Source organism: Stegostoma tigrinum, chromosome 2 (assembly GCF_030684315.1).
Source record: "Stegostoma tigrinum isolate sSteTig4 chromosome 2, sSteTig4.hap1, whole genome shotgun sequence".
Classification (NCBI taxonomy): domain Eukaryota; kingdom Metazoa; phylum Chordata; class Chondrichthyes; order Orectolobiformes; family Stegostomatidae; genus Stegostoma; species Stegostoma tigrinum.
The window spans coordinates 94,279,529-94,296,269 of record NC_081355.1 but is presented as its reverse complement, the minus strand read 5'-3'; the positions used below and the strand labels follow the sequence as shown (position 1 = coordinate 94,296,269).

At 41.8% G+C, this 16,741-nt stretch overlaps 1 protein-coding gene across 10 annotated transcripts in view; it reads left to right on the top strand.

Moving 5' to 3' along the window:
- The window catches only part of cobl (cordon-bleu WH2 repeat protein), a 308,135-nt gene that overhangs the window by 142,174 nt on the left and 149,220 nt on the right, over positions 1-16,741 (top strand). The window contains exon 1 of one of the 10 annotated variants that reach the window (XM_048552725.1): positions 1,790-2,422. The exons of 8 other annotated variants lie outside the window; for them this stretch is intronic. Coding sequence is in view for 1 of the 2 variants with exons in the window: in XM_048552718.1 (XP_048408675.1) it covers positions 15,189-15,194 (6 nt within the window). In the remaining variant the exon portion in view is untranslated. Of the gene's footprint in view, positions 1-1,789; positions 2,423-15,104; positions 15,195-16,741 lie in introns of those variants that run through there. One more of the 10 variants, XM_048552718.1, reaches the window with a different exon arrangement.

The following is a 16,741-nucleotide window of genomic DNA, read 5'->3' as shown; positions in this document are numbered from 1 at the left end:
ACCTACCCCGTACCCCTAGACTGTGATCCCCCGGTTCTGGACTCCCTAATCATCAGGAGCATCCTTCTTGTGTTTATCCTGTCTAGTCCTGTTATAAGATCAACGGTTTGCAGAGGCAGGAAGCCACTGAATATAGGATGTTTGACTTTTCAGAAACTATTGAAAATGTCATGCATGAAATTTTTATACTTTGGGACTTATGGAATTGGAGATAATGTTAGTGATCTCAGTCTTAGTAGAGTCTGGCAACTTATTTTGTTTCCTGAGAGTGAAACCTTAAGTTTTGATGGTTTAAAACAGAAAAAAATACAACGAATAAATGTCAAACAAAGCAAACACTAAATACCATTTTAGATAGCCTTCTGTACTCTTAATATCTAGCATCATTACACACTACCATGACATCACAGGCAAATTGAAGCCAAATGTAGGCTATAATCATGTATTAAGTGGCAAATAAAAGTCAACCTTTTAAAAGGCCTTGAAAACTCTGTTTGCCGTATGGAGTAGTTTAGCTTCTCTCCTTCAGGTTTTAGCCTGATCCAGCCAACAGCGGTGCACAACTGACCCAAGTTCCATGGGCATGGACTTCATTACCTATGAGACATATTTGCAGAACCTTCTGAATTCATACAATCATGGAATCCCTACAGTGTGGAAGCCAGCCATTCAAGTCCACACCAACATTCCGAAGAGCATCCCACTGAGATCCACCTCCTTCTCTATCCCTGTGACCCTGCATTTCCCATGGCTGATCCATTTAGCCTGCATACCCCTGGACACTATGGGAAATTTACCATGGCCCACCCACCTCAACCTGCACATGTTTGGACTATTGGAGGAAACCAGAGCACTTGGAGGAAATCCATGCAGACCCGGGAGAACACGCAAACTCCACACAGGTGTCCACCTGAGGTTGGAATCAAACCCAGGCCCCTGGCAGTGTGAACAGCAGTACTAGCCACTGATCAACCGTGTTACACCAGTCAGTCTGAATGGTATGGATTTATCAATGTCATTTTCAAGTAATGAAAATGTTGTTAGAATTTATTCTCAGCCTCTGGATAACAAAGTGTAGAGCTGAATGAACATAGCAGGCCAAGCAGCATCAGAGGAGCTGGATCCAGACTGTCTTCTTCGGCATGCTTGTACTGCATCATTGAGCTCAACTTTATGACTGAGTTTGGATCATCTTGTACTTCCTGCTATTGCATCAACTAGTTTCATTCTACCCAGAAGTTTTGGTGTCCAAATCTTTGTTTTTGTTTATTTGTTTCCCTTTTTAATTTCAGTTTTCAGTTAGAATCGGCCTGAAAGAAACACAGGCTCAGAAGCCACGAATTCCATGACAAGATTATATTAGCATTGATTAAGGATTGGTTAATGGATAGATAATAGAGAATGGGAATAAATAGGTTATTTCCTGGATTTCAAGATGTAAGAAGTAAAATGTCTCAACGATCAGTGTTTACAGCTCAACCACTTACGGTCCATTGTCATTGACTCAGCTAAAGAGGCCTGCATGTATTATGTATAAATCGGTTGACATTGTCCAGTTGTATTAGAAACCACTAGAGAAATAAATGGGATGGAAGGGTTGAAAATTCTCTGAACCATTTGGACAACATCCTGGGATTCTAAAAGAAGTGACTGCAGAGACAGCAGATTCATTGATTAAGATCTTCCATAACTCCTTAGATTTTGGAAAACTCTCAGCAGATTGGAGAGGGTGGAGAGACAATGGTCTCCATACATAAGGAAGGATAAACTTTCCTGAGTGTGAGTAGAACAAAGACTTACAAAATTGATTCCTGGGATGAAAGGATTTCCCTTTAAGGAAAAATGAACATATTGAGTCTATATTTTCCTTGGAGCTTAGAACAAGAAACAATCCTGTTGAAATAAATGGGATTCCAAGAGGCATAACATGTTAAATGCTGATAAGTTATTACCTGGCCAGAGAGTCTAGAACAAGGGTGTATGGTCTTGCATTAAAATGATTATCCTTTGGAACCTAGATGATGAGATATTTCTTCATTCAAAGATTATGAATTTTGGAAATTCCGTACCCCAGGCATTCAGTCATTAAGTATACTGAAGACTGAGATCGATAGATTTTTGAATTCTAAGAAAATTAGAAGTTATGTGGATCAGCAGGAAGATTTTGAGAATCAGGCATCGCCATGAATATAGATCGAGATCAGGGGATCATATGGCCTACTCCAGCTGCTGTTTATGTTCTTATATTCTCATATCAAGCTAAGATTAAAATGCAAAGAGACTGTAAAGGAATAGCTTCAGAGATAGTAGGAAAAAGGTTCTAGGCCCGAAACATCAGCCTTCCTGCTCCTCTGATGCTGCTTGGCCTGCTGTGTTCATCCAGCTCTACACCTCGTATACCCCGTAAAGTAATGGCAATTGGGTAAGACGGTCATGGACACGGTAGAATGTGGGCAAGAGTGAAATTATTCACTAATTGGAACGATGGAGCAGTAGAATGTGTTCAAGTAGAATGTATTCTAAAATTTGAGAAACTCAGAAATGTCAAAATTCAAAGAGATTTAGTTAACTTTTTAAACAAATCTCAGAAAGTTAACACACAGATACAGCAAGCAATTTGAAGGGAAATAAATAGGTGAGGCAGCACTAATCATACTGAATGATTGTTCAGTCTCCTTACTTGAGGAAGGATGTATTGACCTTAGACAGGCTACAATGCAAACCTGCTTTGTGAAAAAAAGAATGAGTGAACTAGGCTTATGTTCTCTTGTGTGTAAAACAAAATGAGACATATAACATTTTACAAGGGCTTTACAATACTTTGAGGGACTGTTTCCCTCAGCTGGAAAGTCTGAGGACAAGACTCAGCCATTTTGGACAGAAATAGAGAGAAATTCTTTCATTTAGTAAGTTTTAAATCTGTGGAGTTTTTCATGCTAGAAAGCATATTCAGGACTGAAATTTTCTGTCATTCAAGAAATTAAGTGATGTCAAGATAGGATGAGAAAGAAGAATAGATGTGTAAGCCATGAGATTTATTTGAATGGTCAAGCAGACTTAAGGAGCCAATTGACCTCGTTGATGTTTACTATATTTTTATATTCTTCATGGCTTTCTACAGACATAATAATTTTCCAAAAAATAAGAATTGTCTTAGTTTTTAAGCACGACAGGGAATATGTTTCCATCATTGATTGAGTTAGAGGGCCCTTTAATTTTTAAACTAAATGTTTGGATGGCAGTCACTTAAAGACACAGCTTGAGAACTTTTATGATGTTCCAATAATATAAATGTGTTTTATCAATAATATTTTCAAATATATTTTCGATTTACTTTGGAATATATGGTATGAGTTTAATGGGCAGAATTTAACCATCCTTCTCGAACATTGTGGCTGCCTGTGATAAATGCATCATTCCTGTCCTCTTGATGGCAAGTGAGAGTTTGGGGCCCACTTCTTGTTCTCTATTAGATCCCTGATCCCGTTGTAATCCACAGTTTATTATGCTTGTATTTGTTATACAATGATGCACAAAGATGTAAACCAAACAAGCTGAACCCAAAGATGTATTGTTGACTTGAAAAGGCATTTCTACATGTTTATTATGAAGGTATATTTCAATAGCTTTTAATAGCAACAGTGTGATTGCTGGTGGAATGATTCAAAAAGATGGAAAATGCTTTAAATCAATAATATACCGTGCCTGCTGAGCAATATTACCGTGTAAATACCAATCAGCTACACTGAAGTTTACTAGTTTCTCAGAAGTCACTTTGACAAAACATTAAATGAGAGTACAGATAAAAATCATGGTGTTTCTATTACCCTTCTGCTTACTGTTTAAAATCAAGTAACTTGTGAAGGCAGATGTAATATTTAAAATGTACTCTGATTTTTAACTAAATTTCAATTTAGATAATCAAATAGAACTGAAAATCAGTTCATTAAAGCAGGGAAATGTTGACCTTTTTCTACTACATGTATGCCTATTTGGTTGGATCAATGTTATTGTTAATTACCCGCGGTCTTTTCTCTCTCCTTGGGCTCTATCCTAACGTTTAGTCCCTACCCTGCCCACCTCCCTATTTTCTGCATATAAACTGACATTTTCCCAGCCACCATCAGTCCTGAGGAAGGATCACCGGACCCAAAATGTTAACTCTTTTCTCCTCCACAGATGCTTCCAAACCTGCTGAGCTTTTCCAGCAAATTTGTTTTTGTTCCTGATCTACAGCATCTGCAGTTCTTTTGGTTGTTATTGTTAATTAGCCCTGCACCGTCTCCAAGCTCCAAATTTGCCTGTTGGTGTTAGTTGCTTCGCTGCTACTAGAATCATTTGAGGTAAAGAATGGTAGGTGATTTTACTGAAGCAAAAGATTCTGAGGGAGCTAGACAGGGTGGATGCTGAGGGAATGTTTCCCTTCATGGGGAGTCTACAACTAAGATGAAAAAGGAATTTCATGTATCAGTGTCATCAGTATTTTAGTTCCTCCAACCAAGCGCAGTGAAGACTGGATCATTGAATATATTCAAGTTTAAGTTAAACAGAATTTTGAACTATAGGAGTATCGAGAGTAATATGGAAAATGCAGGAAAGTGGAATTGAGGCCAACGTCAAATCAGCATGATTTCATTCAGAATGGAGCAGGCATAAGGTGCTGAATGCAAGAATAGGAACTCCCAGAATAAGGTTTTTATTTCTCATAGCCTTATGTTGCAGGACAACCATGGGCAAATATGGTCCCAAAATATATGGCACTGAACTGTACCAATCTGACTCTTAAGTGAGCTGGCACATGCTGTCCTTTCCTCTCAGTCATTACCAGTGCCATGCCATTTGACAGTTCTTGAGTTTCTCAAATCATAAATTTATTAGCGGTTGTGCTTTGAGATAAGGGATCAGAGAATGCTGATGTGAGTGAAAAGCAGAATGTGCACAGTTACATATTGTTCCGTAGTTGGTATAGTATTTGTGGATTAGATGGCAGGACATTAGAATTTGTAAAATGCTGCAGGGGAAGGGTGCATAATCCTTTTCAAAGGTCTGTTTTTTCAGGCTTGGAGATTTTAAACAAATGTCTGCACACAGCAGCAGTTGCACAGAGAGTTCTTGAAATTGAACCATTGTGTCAAAAGGCTATACTCTGAGCAGGAAAAGCAGCATTTTTACCAAGATAACAGGTTTTTGAATGTAGTCTTTTAATTTAAACCAGGCCCTTGATATCAAAGCCCAATTAAATTTGAAGCTCTCAACAGCCATCAGCTCTGAAGAAAGAGAAAATCACTGGCTCTCACAAAAATCTGTAAGATCTCAGAATAAGCTCCATCGGAATAAAGGAACTTCAGCACCGTTAGCCACTAACCTGACACAAGAATTCGATGGAGGAGAGCATTCCTGACTGGAGGACAGTGGAGAAGGCAAAAAACATTCCAGAAGACATCCTGGCTATAATTTTGAGAGATTAACATTTAATTTTTTTTATTAAATTGGTTTATATAAGTGGGAATTATATCTATTGGAACAGCATACCATAAGAATTCTGTTTTATTCAGAAATAGTTAGTAGTTAAGGGGGAATTGTTTGGTTTGTTAGTAGCTTTGTTAATTTGTTAACTGTTAGATAAAAAATTGTTACTTGTTGATTATAAAGTGAGTATCAGGGGTTTCTTTCATTTAACCACTCCTTTAATAGATTACGAGGCGAGGCAAGCTTCTTTGGGTGTTTTGGTTTTAGTTATTAGAAGTGGGGCTGACTACTCCTTTGTAACAATATAAGACCATGTGCTGCTTGTACATCATACTGGATTGTGGGATAAGGGCGAAGTGGGATTTGAAACGGTAGATAAGTCAGGAAGATAATATGTGGGTGTTCCCAGCCACATGGCTGCAAAAACAAAGTTGCTGGAAAAGCTCAGCAGGCCTGGCAGCATCTGTAGAGGAGAAAACAGAGTCAACATTTCGGGTCCGGTGACCCTTCCTCAGAACTGACAGTGGCTGAGAAAATGTCAGTTTATGTGCAGAAAATAGAGAGGTGGGTCGGGTAGCGCGTAAACGTTAGCATAGAGTCCAAAGAGAGAGAAAGACAACTGGACAGACAAAGGAGTTGCTAACGATCAGGCTGGGAGGGTGAGTAGTTGTTAATGGGGACTGTTAGTGACTAACAACACGGGGTGTGTAGTGGCAGGCTATGTGATAATAAGGCCTGGTATGTGGGCTGAGTGGTTCGGACATGGGAGAGTTTAGGCCCTAAAATTATTGAACTCAGTATTGAGTCTAGAGGGCTGTAGGGTCCCCAAGTGGAAAATGAGGTGTTGTTCCTCCAGCTTGCATTGGGATTCACTGCAACACTGTAGCAAGCGGAGACAGAGATGTTGGGCAGGAAGCAGATTGGTGCATTGAAGTGGCAGGCAGCAGGTAGTTCAGGGTCTTTTTTGTGACCAGAACGTGGATGTTCTGCAGAGCCGTCACCAAGGCTATACCTGAACGTAGATGTTTTGCAGAGCAGTTACCAAGGCTATTCCAGAACGTAGATGTTCTGCAAAGCAGTCACCAAGGCTATGCTTCATTTCCCCAAAGTAGAGGAGACCACATTGTAAGCAGCAAATGCAGTAGACTAGATTCTTGGAATTGCAGGTGAAGTGTTGCTTCACCTGCAAGGTATGTTTGGGCCCTTGGATTCTGGGGAGGGAGGACGTAAATGTGCAGGTGTTGCACCTTGGCCAGTTACAGGGGAAGGTGCTGTAGGGCCGTGGGGAGGTGTTGGGTGTGAAGGAAGTGTGGACCAGGGTGTCCCGGAGGGAATAGTCACTGCAGAAGGCGGACAAGGGAGGGGAGGGGAATATTTGTCTGGTGGTGGCATCTTGCTGGAGGTGGTGGAAATGGCGTCTGATGATCTTCTGGATGTGGATGCTGGTGGGATGGCAGGTGAGGATAAGGGAAACCCTGTCTCAGTTGCGGGAGGGAAGAAAAGGGGTGAGGGCAGAAATGCGGGAGATGAGTCGGACCCGATTGAGGGCCCTGTCGACAATGGAGCTGAGGAATCCTTGGGTGAGGAAGAATGTGGACGTTTTGGAGGCTCCCTTGTTAAAGTTGGCCTCATCTGAACATAAGTGATGGAGACGGAGGAACTAGAGAATGGGATGTAGTCTTTACAGGAAGTGTAGTCCAGGTAGCTGTGGAAATCAGTGGGTTTGTAATCGATATTCGTGGCCAGTCTATCCCCAGAAATGGAAACAGTAATGTTGAGGAAGGGAAGGGAGGAGTCAGAGATAGACCAGGTGAAAGTGAGGACAGGGTGGAAATTGGAGGCGAAATTGATGAAGTTTTCCGATTCTAGATGAGAGAGGGAAGCAGCACCAATGATATCATCGATGTATCAGAGAAAGAGTTGTGGATGGGGCCGGAATAGGACTGCAACAAGGAATGTTCCATGTACCCCACAAAGAGACAGGCATAACTCTGGCCCATTCGGGTACCCATGGAAACCCCTCTTCCCTGAAGAAAATAAGAGGAGTTGAAAGAGAAGTTTTTGAGGGTGAGGACAAGCTCAGCCAAGCGCAGGAGGGTAGTGGTGGGTGGAGATGGTTCAGATCTTTGCTCCAGGAAGAAGCGGAGAGCCCTAAGACCCTCTTGGTGGGGAATGGATGTGTAAAGGGATTGCACATCCATGGTAAAGAGGAGGTGGCTGAAGCCAGTTAACTGGAAGCTTTGAAACCGGTGTAAGGCGTTTGATGAATCGTGGATGTATGTGGGTAGGGATTAGACCAGGGGGAGAAGACTGAGTCAAGGCAGGAAGAGATGAGTTCTGTGGGGCATGAGCAGGCTGAAACAATGAATCTACCTGGACAGGCCTATTTGTGGATTTTTGGCAGGAGGTAGAAACGAGCTTTGCGCAGTTGGGGGAACTATTAGCTTGGAAGTGGTCGGGGGGAGATCACCAGATGCAATAAGATCCATAACCATAGTTGATATAATAGCCTGATGTGCCACGTTGGGGTCATGGTCCGGGGAAGGTAGGAGGAGGTATCTGAGAGCTGGCGCTCAGGCTCTGCAAGTAGAGGTCAGTACGCCAGACAACAACAGCACCACCCTTATCGGCAGGCTTGATGACAAAGTCAGTGTTAGATCTGAGTGCACGGAGTGCAGTCAGTTCAGAGGGAGATAGGTTGGTTTTGTTGAGAGGGTCAGTGAAATTGAGGCAACTAATGTCACGTTGACAGTTCTCAATGAAAAGATCAAGTGCAGGTAAAAGGCCAGAGGGAAGGGTCTAGGTGGAGGGAGAGTGTTGGAGTTGGGTAAAGGGGTCTGTGGGACAGCTGCGATGGCTGCAATGATCATCTGCAGCACTGTCTGCTCCTTGGAGGGGGCAATGTGCAATCATGTGGCCTCTCATTGACACCTATTGCCATGGACGCCTTTGGTTACCTGCTCCCATTGTCTTCGAAGCAGTTGCCCAGAAGGCTTGTGACCGCCGCTGCAGTCTCTGCCGCAACCAAAGTGCACTTCCACTTTAAGAACTGCAATGTCATTTAAGTTGTAAATGTTAACTTTACTTGGTATTGGTCTCACAGAAACTTGGCTGTGTTGATGAAGTTTCTCACACTGCAATTACTTAGGGTATGGAACGTCAAGCCTGGAAATATGGTGGAGCGAGGTTCAATTGAGGCATTCAAGAAGGCATTTGATGATTATTTGGATAGAAATAGTGTGCAGGGATATAAAGAAAATGCAGGAGATTGGCCGTGGATAATAGAGCTGTTGCGGACACAGTGTGCTGAATGGTCTCTTTCTGCACTGACGCGATTCGGTGATTCTGCAATGTTACGATTCTGTAATGTTTTGGCGATAAAAAACAATTCCTGTCGAATATGTATGATGAATGAACAAATTATTCGCAACAAAATCTGCAAGTGGGAAGTTTTCAACTCACTTTTGAAGTTACAGTTCAACAGAATATGAGGATATGGTTCACGATTCGAAATTGTCCGTCACATGCCATTGTGTAATACTTACGGTTGCAATGGCAGTGCAATCATGCAGATTGCATTCATTTTAATTAGCAGGGTAACTGATGACATTTTATCTATTATTCAGTTGTTCAAAATTTCGTTTTGCACTGTGACCCTATTTGGAGACTATTGATATGAGATTGTTGGCTTGAGGGGTGAGTCAGTCATTGCTGGCTTGAAGCTCACAGTCCTAAAATTTCAGATTGCAACCCCACTTTTGGCCCTGACCCTTTCTTTGGGAAGACCTGTGATAATTTATTAATGATGACATGAGATTCAAAATTAAGTGAATAAAATAAAAGTTAATAGTGGGAAGCTAATGAAATGAAGCAAATGACACCATCTAAATCAAAGTTGGCAATTTATGGTTTCAGGATTTGGAGAAGCAGCAAGCAGACGTAAAACAAATGTAAATCAGACCTGCAGAGCATTACAAAAAATGTCAAGTGTGGGAGTTGAATACAAACATTTAAAAGTGCAGTTAGTTAAAGGAATTTTGTTCATTTTACATATACCAATATTGCTCAAGATAAAAGGTTGTTCACAGAAATTCCATTTTCTTTTTGTAACCTATTTAAATTTGCTTAGAAGCAATCTGCTTTATTTTCATATAAAGTTAAATTAGTTAAAGACACCTTTTACATTTTACATTGTGAACTTCGTTGAATTGGAATTTGAGTTGGAGGCTCTCAAAGGTGTAAGGGAGTAGGACAAATATCAGAAACAAAAACAGAAATTGCTAGAAAATCTCAATAGGTCTGGCAGTATCTTTGGCAAGAAATCAGAGTTAATATTTTGGTCCAGTGACCCTTCTTCAGAATTCAGAAATAGTTGGATGGTTTATTACAGAACACAGCCACAACTTGTAGAGAAATTCAGGTACGAGAAGAGAAGCTGAAAATGGAAGACAGGAAATTAGTAAGTGAATGTTGGAGGTTGAGATTAAAAAAAGTCTAGAGAATAGACAAAAGAGGAGATTAATGGTATACATTCCAATGCAAAGAGTCTGTTGAGGTGAGGATACAAATAAACATTTGGAGATTCATGATATATAGCTATTCTGAGTTCTGAGCATTGTGAACTGGACTAAGCTCTTAGCAGAGTTAGAATATAATATTTGGAAGTATACAATGCAATCAACAGTACAATTGCTGGGCCATTACTTGCCCTTTAGAGAGAAAAAGATCCACTTCTACAGAAAACCAACTACTGTTGACATATGAGGTAAAATGTCATCAATAGTAAAAGACGTGCTCCAGACTGGCCAATTTAGAAGTGAGAGAAAACAGAGGCAGATAAGGAAGAAGTCAGTTTAGCAAGGCTAAATGAAATATATTTCAATACAAGGACCTTGACAAATAGGGTAGATGAATGTGTGAGCTTATGGTTTCATAGGTGTGACAGACTTAGATGAGAAATGGAAAGTACTGACAGCACGACATTCCTGGTTATAGGGTGTTCAGACAAGATGAAGAGGGGAATAGAAGAGGAGAGTGTTGTCACAGTATTGATCAAAGAATCAGTTATAGCTGTCAGATGGGATGATATCTTGGAGGGGTCATAAAATGAAACCATATGCTTAGAAGTGAAAAAAAAAACAAAAGGAGCAGACGTGCAGTTGGGTGTCTCTAATAAGTTTCCAAATAGTCAGGGAGAGACAAAAGATTAAATATGCATTCAAATCTCAGGAAAGTATAAGAATAATAATGCATCAATAGTAGGGGACTTTAATTGGCTACATATTAACTGGAATAGTTCTAGTGTGCAGGGCAAAGCGGAAACAAAATACTTAAATTGTACCCAGAAGAACTCTTCCAGCCATTATGTCAGAAGCCCAATGGGGAGTGGCAGTTCTGGACCTGAAACTCAGGAATGAGCTGAGGCAGGTGGAAGGTGATCAGTTGGGGACCATTTTGGAGACAGTGACCACAACTCAGATTTAGGACAGTTATGGAAAACAATAAGGATGACCCCAGAATATGAGCTCAAAACTGGGGAAAGATGAATTTTACCAAGATCAGAGATGATTTAGCCCAGTTACTATGGGAGCAGCAACTTGGAGCCAAAACTTCCAGAACAGTGGGAGCCATTCTAGGAGGAAACACAATAGTACAGGTTAAGTATGTTCTCGTAAGGACAAAAGGTGGAACCAAGACCAAAGAACCCTGGATGTCAAGTGACAAAAAGGTTAAGAAAAAGAACAAAGCTTATGGCAGAAAGCAAGGGCTGAATACTGCAGAATCCCTAGAGGAATATAAAAGGCACATGTGGCCAGGGGAGCCTAGACAGAAAATTAGGAAAGCAAGGAGAATTCATCAGATAGCATTGGTGGGTAGAATAAAGAAAAGCCTAAACAGTTTTTTCTTAAATATGTAAAGAACAAGACAATAACTTAGGAAAGTGTAGGGCCTATTCAGGACCCATTGATGTAATCTGTGTGTGTAACTGGAAGAGATGGCATGGTCCTGAATGAATGCTTTGCGTCAGACTCAACATTCTGACTTTTTTTATTCTCTCTACCGCAAGATAAGGGTAAGATAAAGGAACCTTGGATGACGAGAGCGGTGGAGCTTCTCGTCAAAAGGAAGAAGGTAGCTTACCTAAGGTGGAGGAAGCTAGGGTCAAGCTCAGCTCTAGAGAATTACAGGCAGGCGAGGAAAGAGCTCAAAAATGGTCTGAGGAGAGCCAGGAGGGGGCACAAGAAAGGCTTGGCAGAACAGATTAGGGAGAACACAAAGGCATTTTACACTTATGTGAGGAATAAGAGAATGGTCAAAGAAAGAGCAGGGCCGATCAGGGATAGCTTAGGGAACTTGTGTGTGGAGTCTAAGGAGGTAGGGGAAGCCCTAAATGAGTTTTTTGCTTCTGTCTTTACGAGAGAAACGAACTTTGTAGTGAATGAAACCTTTGAAGAGCAGGTATGCATGCTTCAATGGATAGAGATAGAGGAAGCTGATGTGCTGAAAATTTTGTCAAACATTAAGATTGACAAGTCGCCAGGCCCGGACCAGATTTGTCCTCGGCTGCTTTGGGAAATGAGAAATGCAATTGCTTCGCCACTTGCAAAGATCTTTGCATCCTCGCTCTCCACTGGAGTTGTACCTGAGGACTGGAGAGAGGCAAATGTAATTCCTCTCTTCAAGAAAGGAAATAGGGAAATCCCCGACAATTACAGACTAGTAAGCCTCACGTCTGTCGTCTGCAAGGTGTTAGAAAGGTCATAAATCCTATCTGAGGGATAGGATTTATGACCATCTGGAAGAGCAGGGCTTGATTAAATGCAGTCAACACGGCTTTGTGAGGGGCAGGTCATGCCTCACAAACCTTATCGAGTTCTTTGAGGATGTGACTAGAAAAGTTGATGAGGGTCGAGCTGTAGATGTGGTGTATATGGACTTCAGCAAGGCATTTGATAAGGTTCCCCATGGTAGGCTCATTCAGAAGGTCAGGAGGAATGGGATACAGGGGAACTTAGCTGTCTGGATACAGAATTGGCTGGCCAACAGAAGACAGCGAATGGTAGTAGAAGGAAAATATTCTGCCTGGAAGTCAGTGGTGAGTGGTGTTCCACAGGGCTCTGTCCTTGGGCCTCTACTGTTTGTAATTTTTATTAATGATTTGGATGAGGGGATTGAAGGACGGGTCAGCAAATTTGCAGACGACACGAAGGTTGGAGGTGTCGTTGACAGTATAGAGGGCTGTGGTAGGCTGCAGCGGGACATTGACAGGATGCAGAGATGGGCTGAGAGGTGGCAGAAGGAGTTCAACCTGGATAAATGCGAGGTGATGCATTTTGGAAGGTCGAATTTGAAAGCTGAGTACAGGATTAAGGATAGGATTCTTGGCAGTGTGGAGGAACAGCGGGATCTTGGTGTGCAGATACATAGATCCCTTAAAATGGCCACCCAAGTGGACAGGATTGTTAAGAAAGCATATGGTGTTTTGTCTTTCATTAACAGGGGGATTGAGTTTAAGAGTCGTGAGATCTTGTTGCAGCTCTATAAAACTTTGGTTAGACCGCACTTGGAATACTGCATCCAGTTCTGGTCGCCCTATTATAGGAAAGATGTGGATGCTTTGGAGAGGGTTCAGAGGAGGTTTACCAGGATGCTGCCTGAACTGGAGGGCTTATCTTATGAAGAGAGGTTGACTGAGCTTGGACTTTTTTCATTGGAGAAAAGGAGGAGGAGAGGGGACCTAATTGAGTTATACAAGTTAATGAGAGGCATAGATAGAGTTGATAGCCAGAGACTATTTCCCAGGGCAGAAAAGGCTAACACGAGGGGTCATAGTTTTAAGCTGGTTGGAGGAAAGTATAGAGGGGATATCAGAGGCGGGTTCTTTACACAGAGAGTTGTGAGAGCATGGAATGCGTTGCCAGCAGCAGTTGTGGAAGCAAGGTCATTGGGGACATTTAAGAGACTGCTGGACATGCATATGGTCACAGAAATTTGAGGGTGCATACGTGAGGATCAATGGTCGGCACAACATTGTGGGCTGAAGGGCCTGTTCTGTGCTGTACTGTACTATGTTCTATGTTCTATGTTCTAAATCTTCAAGGTCTGTTTGTGGCAGTGACTTCCTGAACTGGAAATCAGTACTGTGAATGGCATAGGCATGCTAATCGCTGTGCACTGCTTAGGGTCAACATTGATTGGTCTTCACATTTGTGACAGATAATGCAGGCTTAGACATCAGGTGGAGGACTGGGAAATATTAGAATGAATTACCATAGAGAGGAGATACCAACAGGATTATTAGCCTAAAATGTTGATAAGCCTGCTTGCCTGGATAAGATGCATCCCAGCTACTGGTGGAGGCGAGGGTGGAGATATTGCAGATAGCTCTTAGAGGAAATCAACTGTCAGGAGAAATGAGCAGAGCACTGGCAAATGAAGTTCACCACGGAAAAGTGTGAGGTAATGCAGTTGGGCGGGGCTAACAAGGCAATGGATTACACTCTGAAGGGTAGGACCTGGAAAGTGCCAAAGATCAGTGGGACTGATCATTTGGCTCTCCCTGTTTTATTGAAAGCAACAAGCGTCTGGATGTGATGCCAGACCCCTTGTCCACCTGTCAGTCTTGTTGTGGACACCAATCAGTGATAAAATGATAGAGTGCAGATCAGAAAGCGTATGCAGTATCCACCCCTGAGCTGCCCAAAATGACAGTAAGCAGTCTGTCACTGAAGGGTGCAATGCATTCTGCACAGTGGACTGCATGGATTCTTCCACTGTCCATGATAGTGTGCACAATTGCTATGGAATCTCTGCCACATCTCTATACACCTTGCACTATTCAGCCAGCATCTGCCACTTGATGGATGACTTTGGAGGTTGTTCATTAACTTGGCCTTCAGCATATTGGTCACTTCTAATATTTCTTTCGAGTCTTAGAGGCTTGCATTATCTCAGTCTCCAGCACCGGTCTTGTGACTGTGATGTGCTTGCAACAGCATGTAGATCCCCAAAACTGATTTACATGCACTCACCAAGGTGCATATATTTGCACTTTTGGAAGATTTGCAGCAAGGATATGGTGCTGGTTCCTCTGAGGTTTCCGCCTCCTTGGAGGTTAATGTTAATCCATTGGGGCTAATGGTGCAGCTGCTACTGTTTTGCCTGTGGATGAAACATAACAAGGAGAATGAAGGACACCATTATTTGAAATGACTTCAGAGAGACTCATTTTGTGAAGACACACTAGTTTTTCTTATATAGATGGACAAAGCCCATCAAATCTACGTCCCTGCCACCTTTGCTAATTTCCTTTGTCCATTCACTTCATCAGTATCTTTGAAGGAGAGAGCTATGCAGACTTGAAATCCCACTATTCCAGTGTTGTCCTCCAACCTCACCACCCAATGGTGTGATTTCCCTAATCTGCTACTAATTCCAGCATTTACCCCTCTAGAGGGCTGAAAGTTGCCAAGTTGGCTTGATCATCTCCTGTTCTGGTTATCTCAGGTGTTCTTCTGTAAGTTAAAAGGTGCATTTTAATGAATATACTGTGGAAAAATTATGCTTTCAATTGTGTGGCTAACATGTACTTTGTTGTCAGTTATTTTGTTTCAAGATCCTTGCTAACTAACAGGTTGCTGCTTTGGGCACTGGGAAAACAGCACAATAATTCCACATGTGACAAACATCACAACCTTCCATGTAGCTACGTCTGCAAAATGGATGTACGTACAGCCTGGCAGATTGTAAGAGATTGTGGAGCTTTTTTACAGCATTGCAAACATGTCCTGTACACAACATCACAGCTGCTCACTGCCTCTGTACCCTCTTTCAAGGCTGTTGTGCTCCGGCTGTCTTGGTCTTCTTGTCAGCGGTCGTTAGGTTCACCACCAACCACTGACAGCCTGAAGGAGCACTCATGGGCAATCACTAACAAACTGTGTGGCTATCCTTCAACAGTTGAACTGCCATATGGTGGTCTTAAGGTCCCTGTGGAGAGACAAAGAGAGTTAAAGAAAATAATTTGATTTTTTTCCTAAATACTTGCTATGTGGAAGGGGAATGAGACTGATCTTCTTTACTCCCCAGCAAGGACCCTGAATGGCCACCCAAATTTACAAACAAGCTTTTAGTTGCTGCTACTGCTGTGGTTCGATGCAGGATTCTTTATCCAAAATTTGCCTTAAGATGATTAATTTCTGTACTGCTAGCACCAGCCCTTGCCAGATGTGTTTAAATGGCTAGCTGTGATGATTTCATGTCACAACCTGTTCCCTTTCTCCACGGGTGACCTGTCCTGAAAACCTGATTGGGTGCACTGCCCACCTTTCCCTTACCTAGTTGACCAGTTTCTTGTTGGCTGACCATTAACCTGCCACAAGACACTTCAGTCAGTGTCTTTAAGAAGCAGGGATGGGAAGTTGGCGAAAGATACACTTCTGACTCATACTCCTGCTCCAACCACCCTCTCCCCATCTTGAAAAGTGTAAAATTCACCCCATGGTAAGAACAAGCCTAACAGTTGTGAGAAAGTTATTAGAATTTAATTGGATCACAGCGAGAACTTGATCAAATAGGAGTTGGCCATAGTGTGACGACATGGCCTTATTCAGGCTAAGTCATGTCTAACTAATCTAGGTAAATTAACTAACAAGGAAGATATAAGATTAATTGAGTGAACTAAAAATTTCAACAGCCTATTATCTTTAAAAGCAAATATGTTTATGCACTCCATGTAAACAAATTTTGTCTGCAACTGCCCCATTTTATTTCTGTGGGAAAATATTCCAATCATTCCAATGTGATAGTGCCACACCTCAAATATATAATACAGAAATTTTCACACAACATGTTCTCAATTGGTTATCTTTTGTACACATTCGAACAAGTGTGTAACCATTTATGACATGATTCATGGGAAATATTCTTTTAAAGATTAGCCTACTATTGGTTTACAGAATCAACGTAGTCTTCTGCAAAGTTTATCGTAAAAATTAGATGCTTCATAGTCCAATTATTTGAAGCTACTATTAACCTGAAGCTGAATGTATACTCCTCATCAATTGCTGGTAACAAGAGCAGCTGCATTCTCTTGGACGATTGGTTTCCTTACTATCTACAAGACTCAAATCAGAAGTATGATGAAATGCTTATCATTTGCTTAGTTGGGTTCACCTACAACAGTGTGTCACAGAAGTCAATGCCATCTACCTTACATGATTGCTGCTCTCTCCATTGCCTAGCTGCCATGAGTATGACCGACAGGATGCAC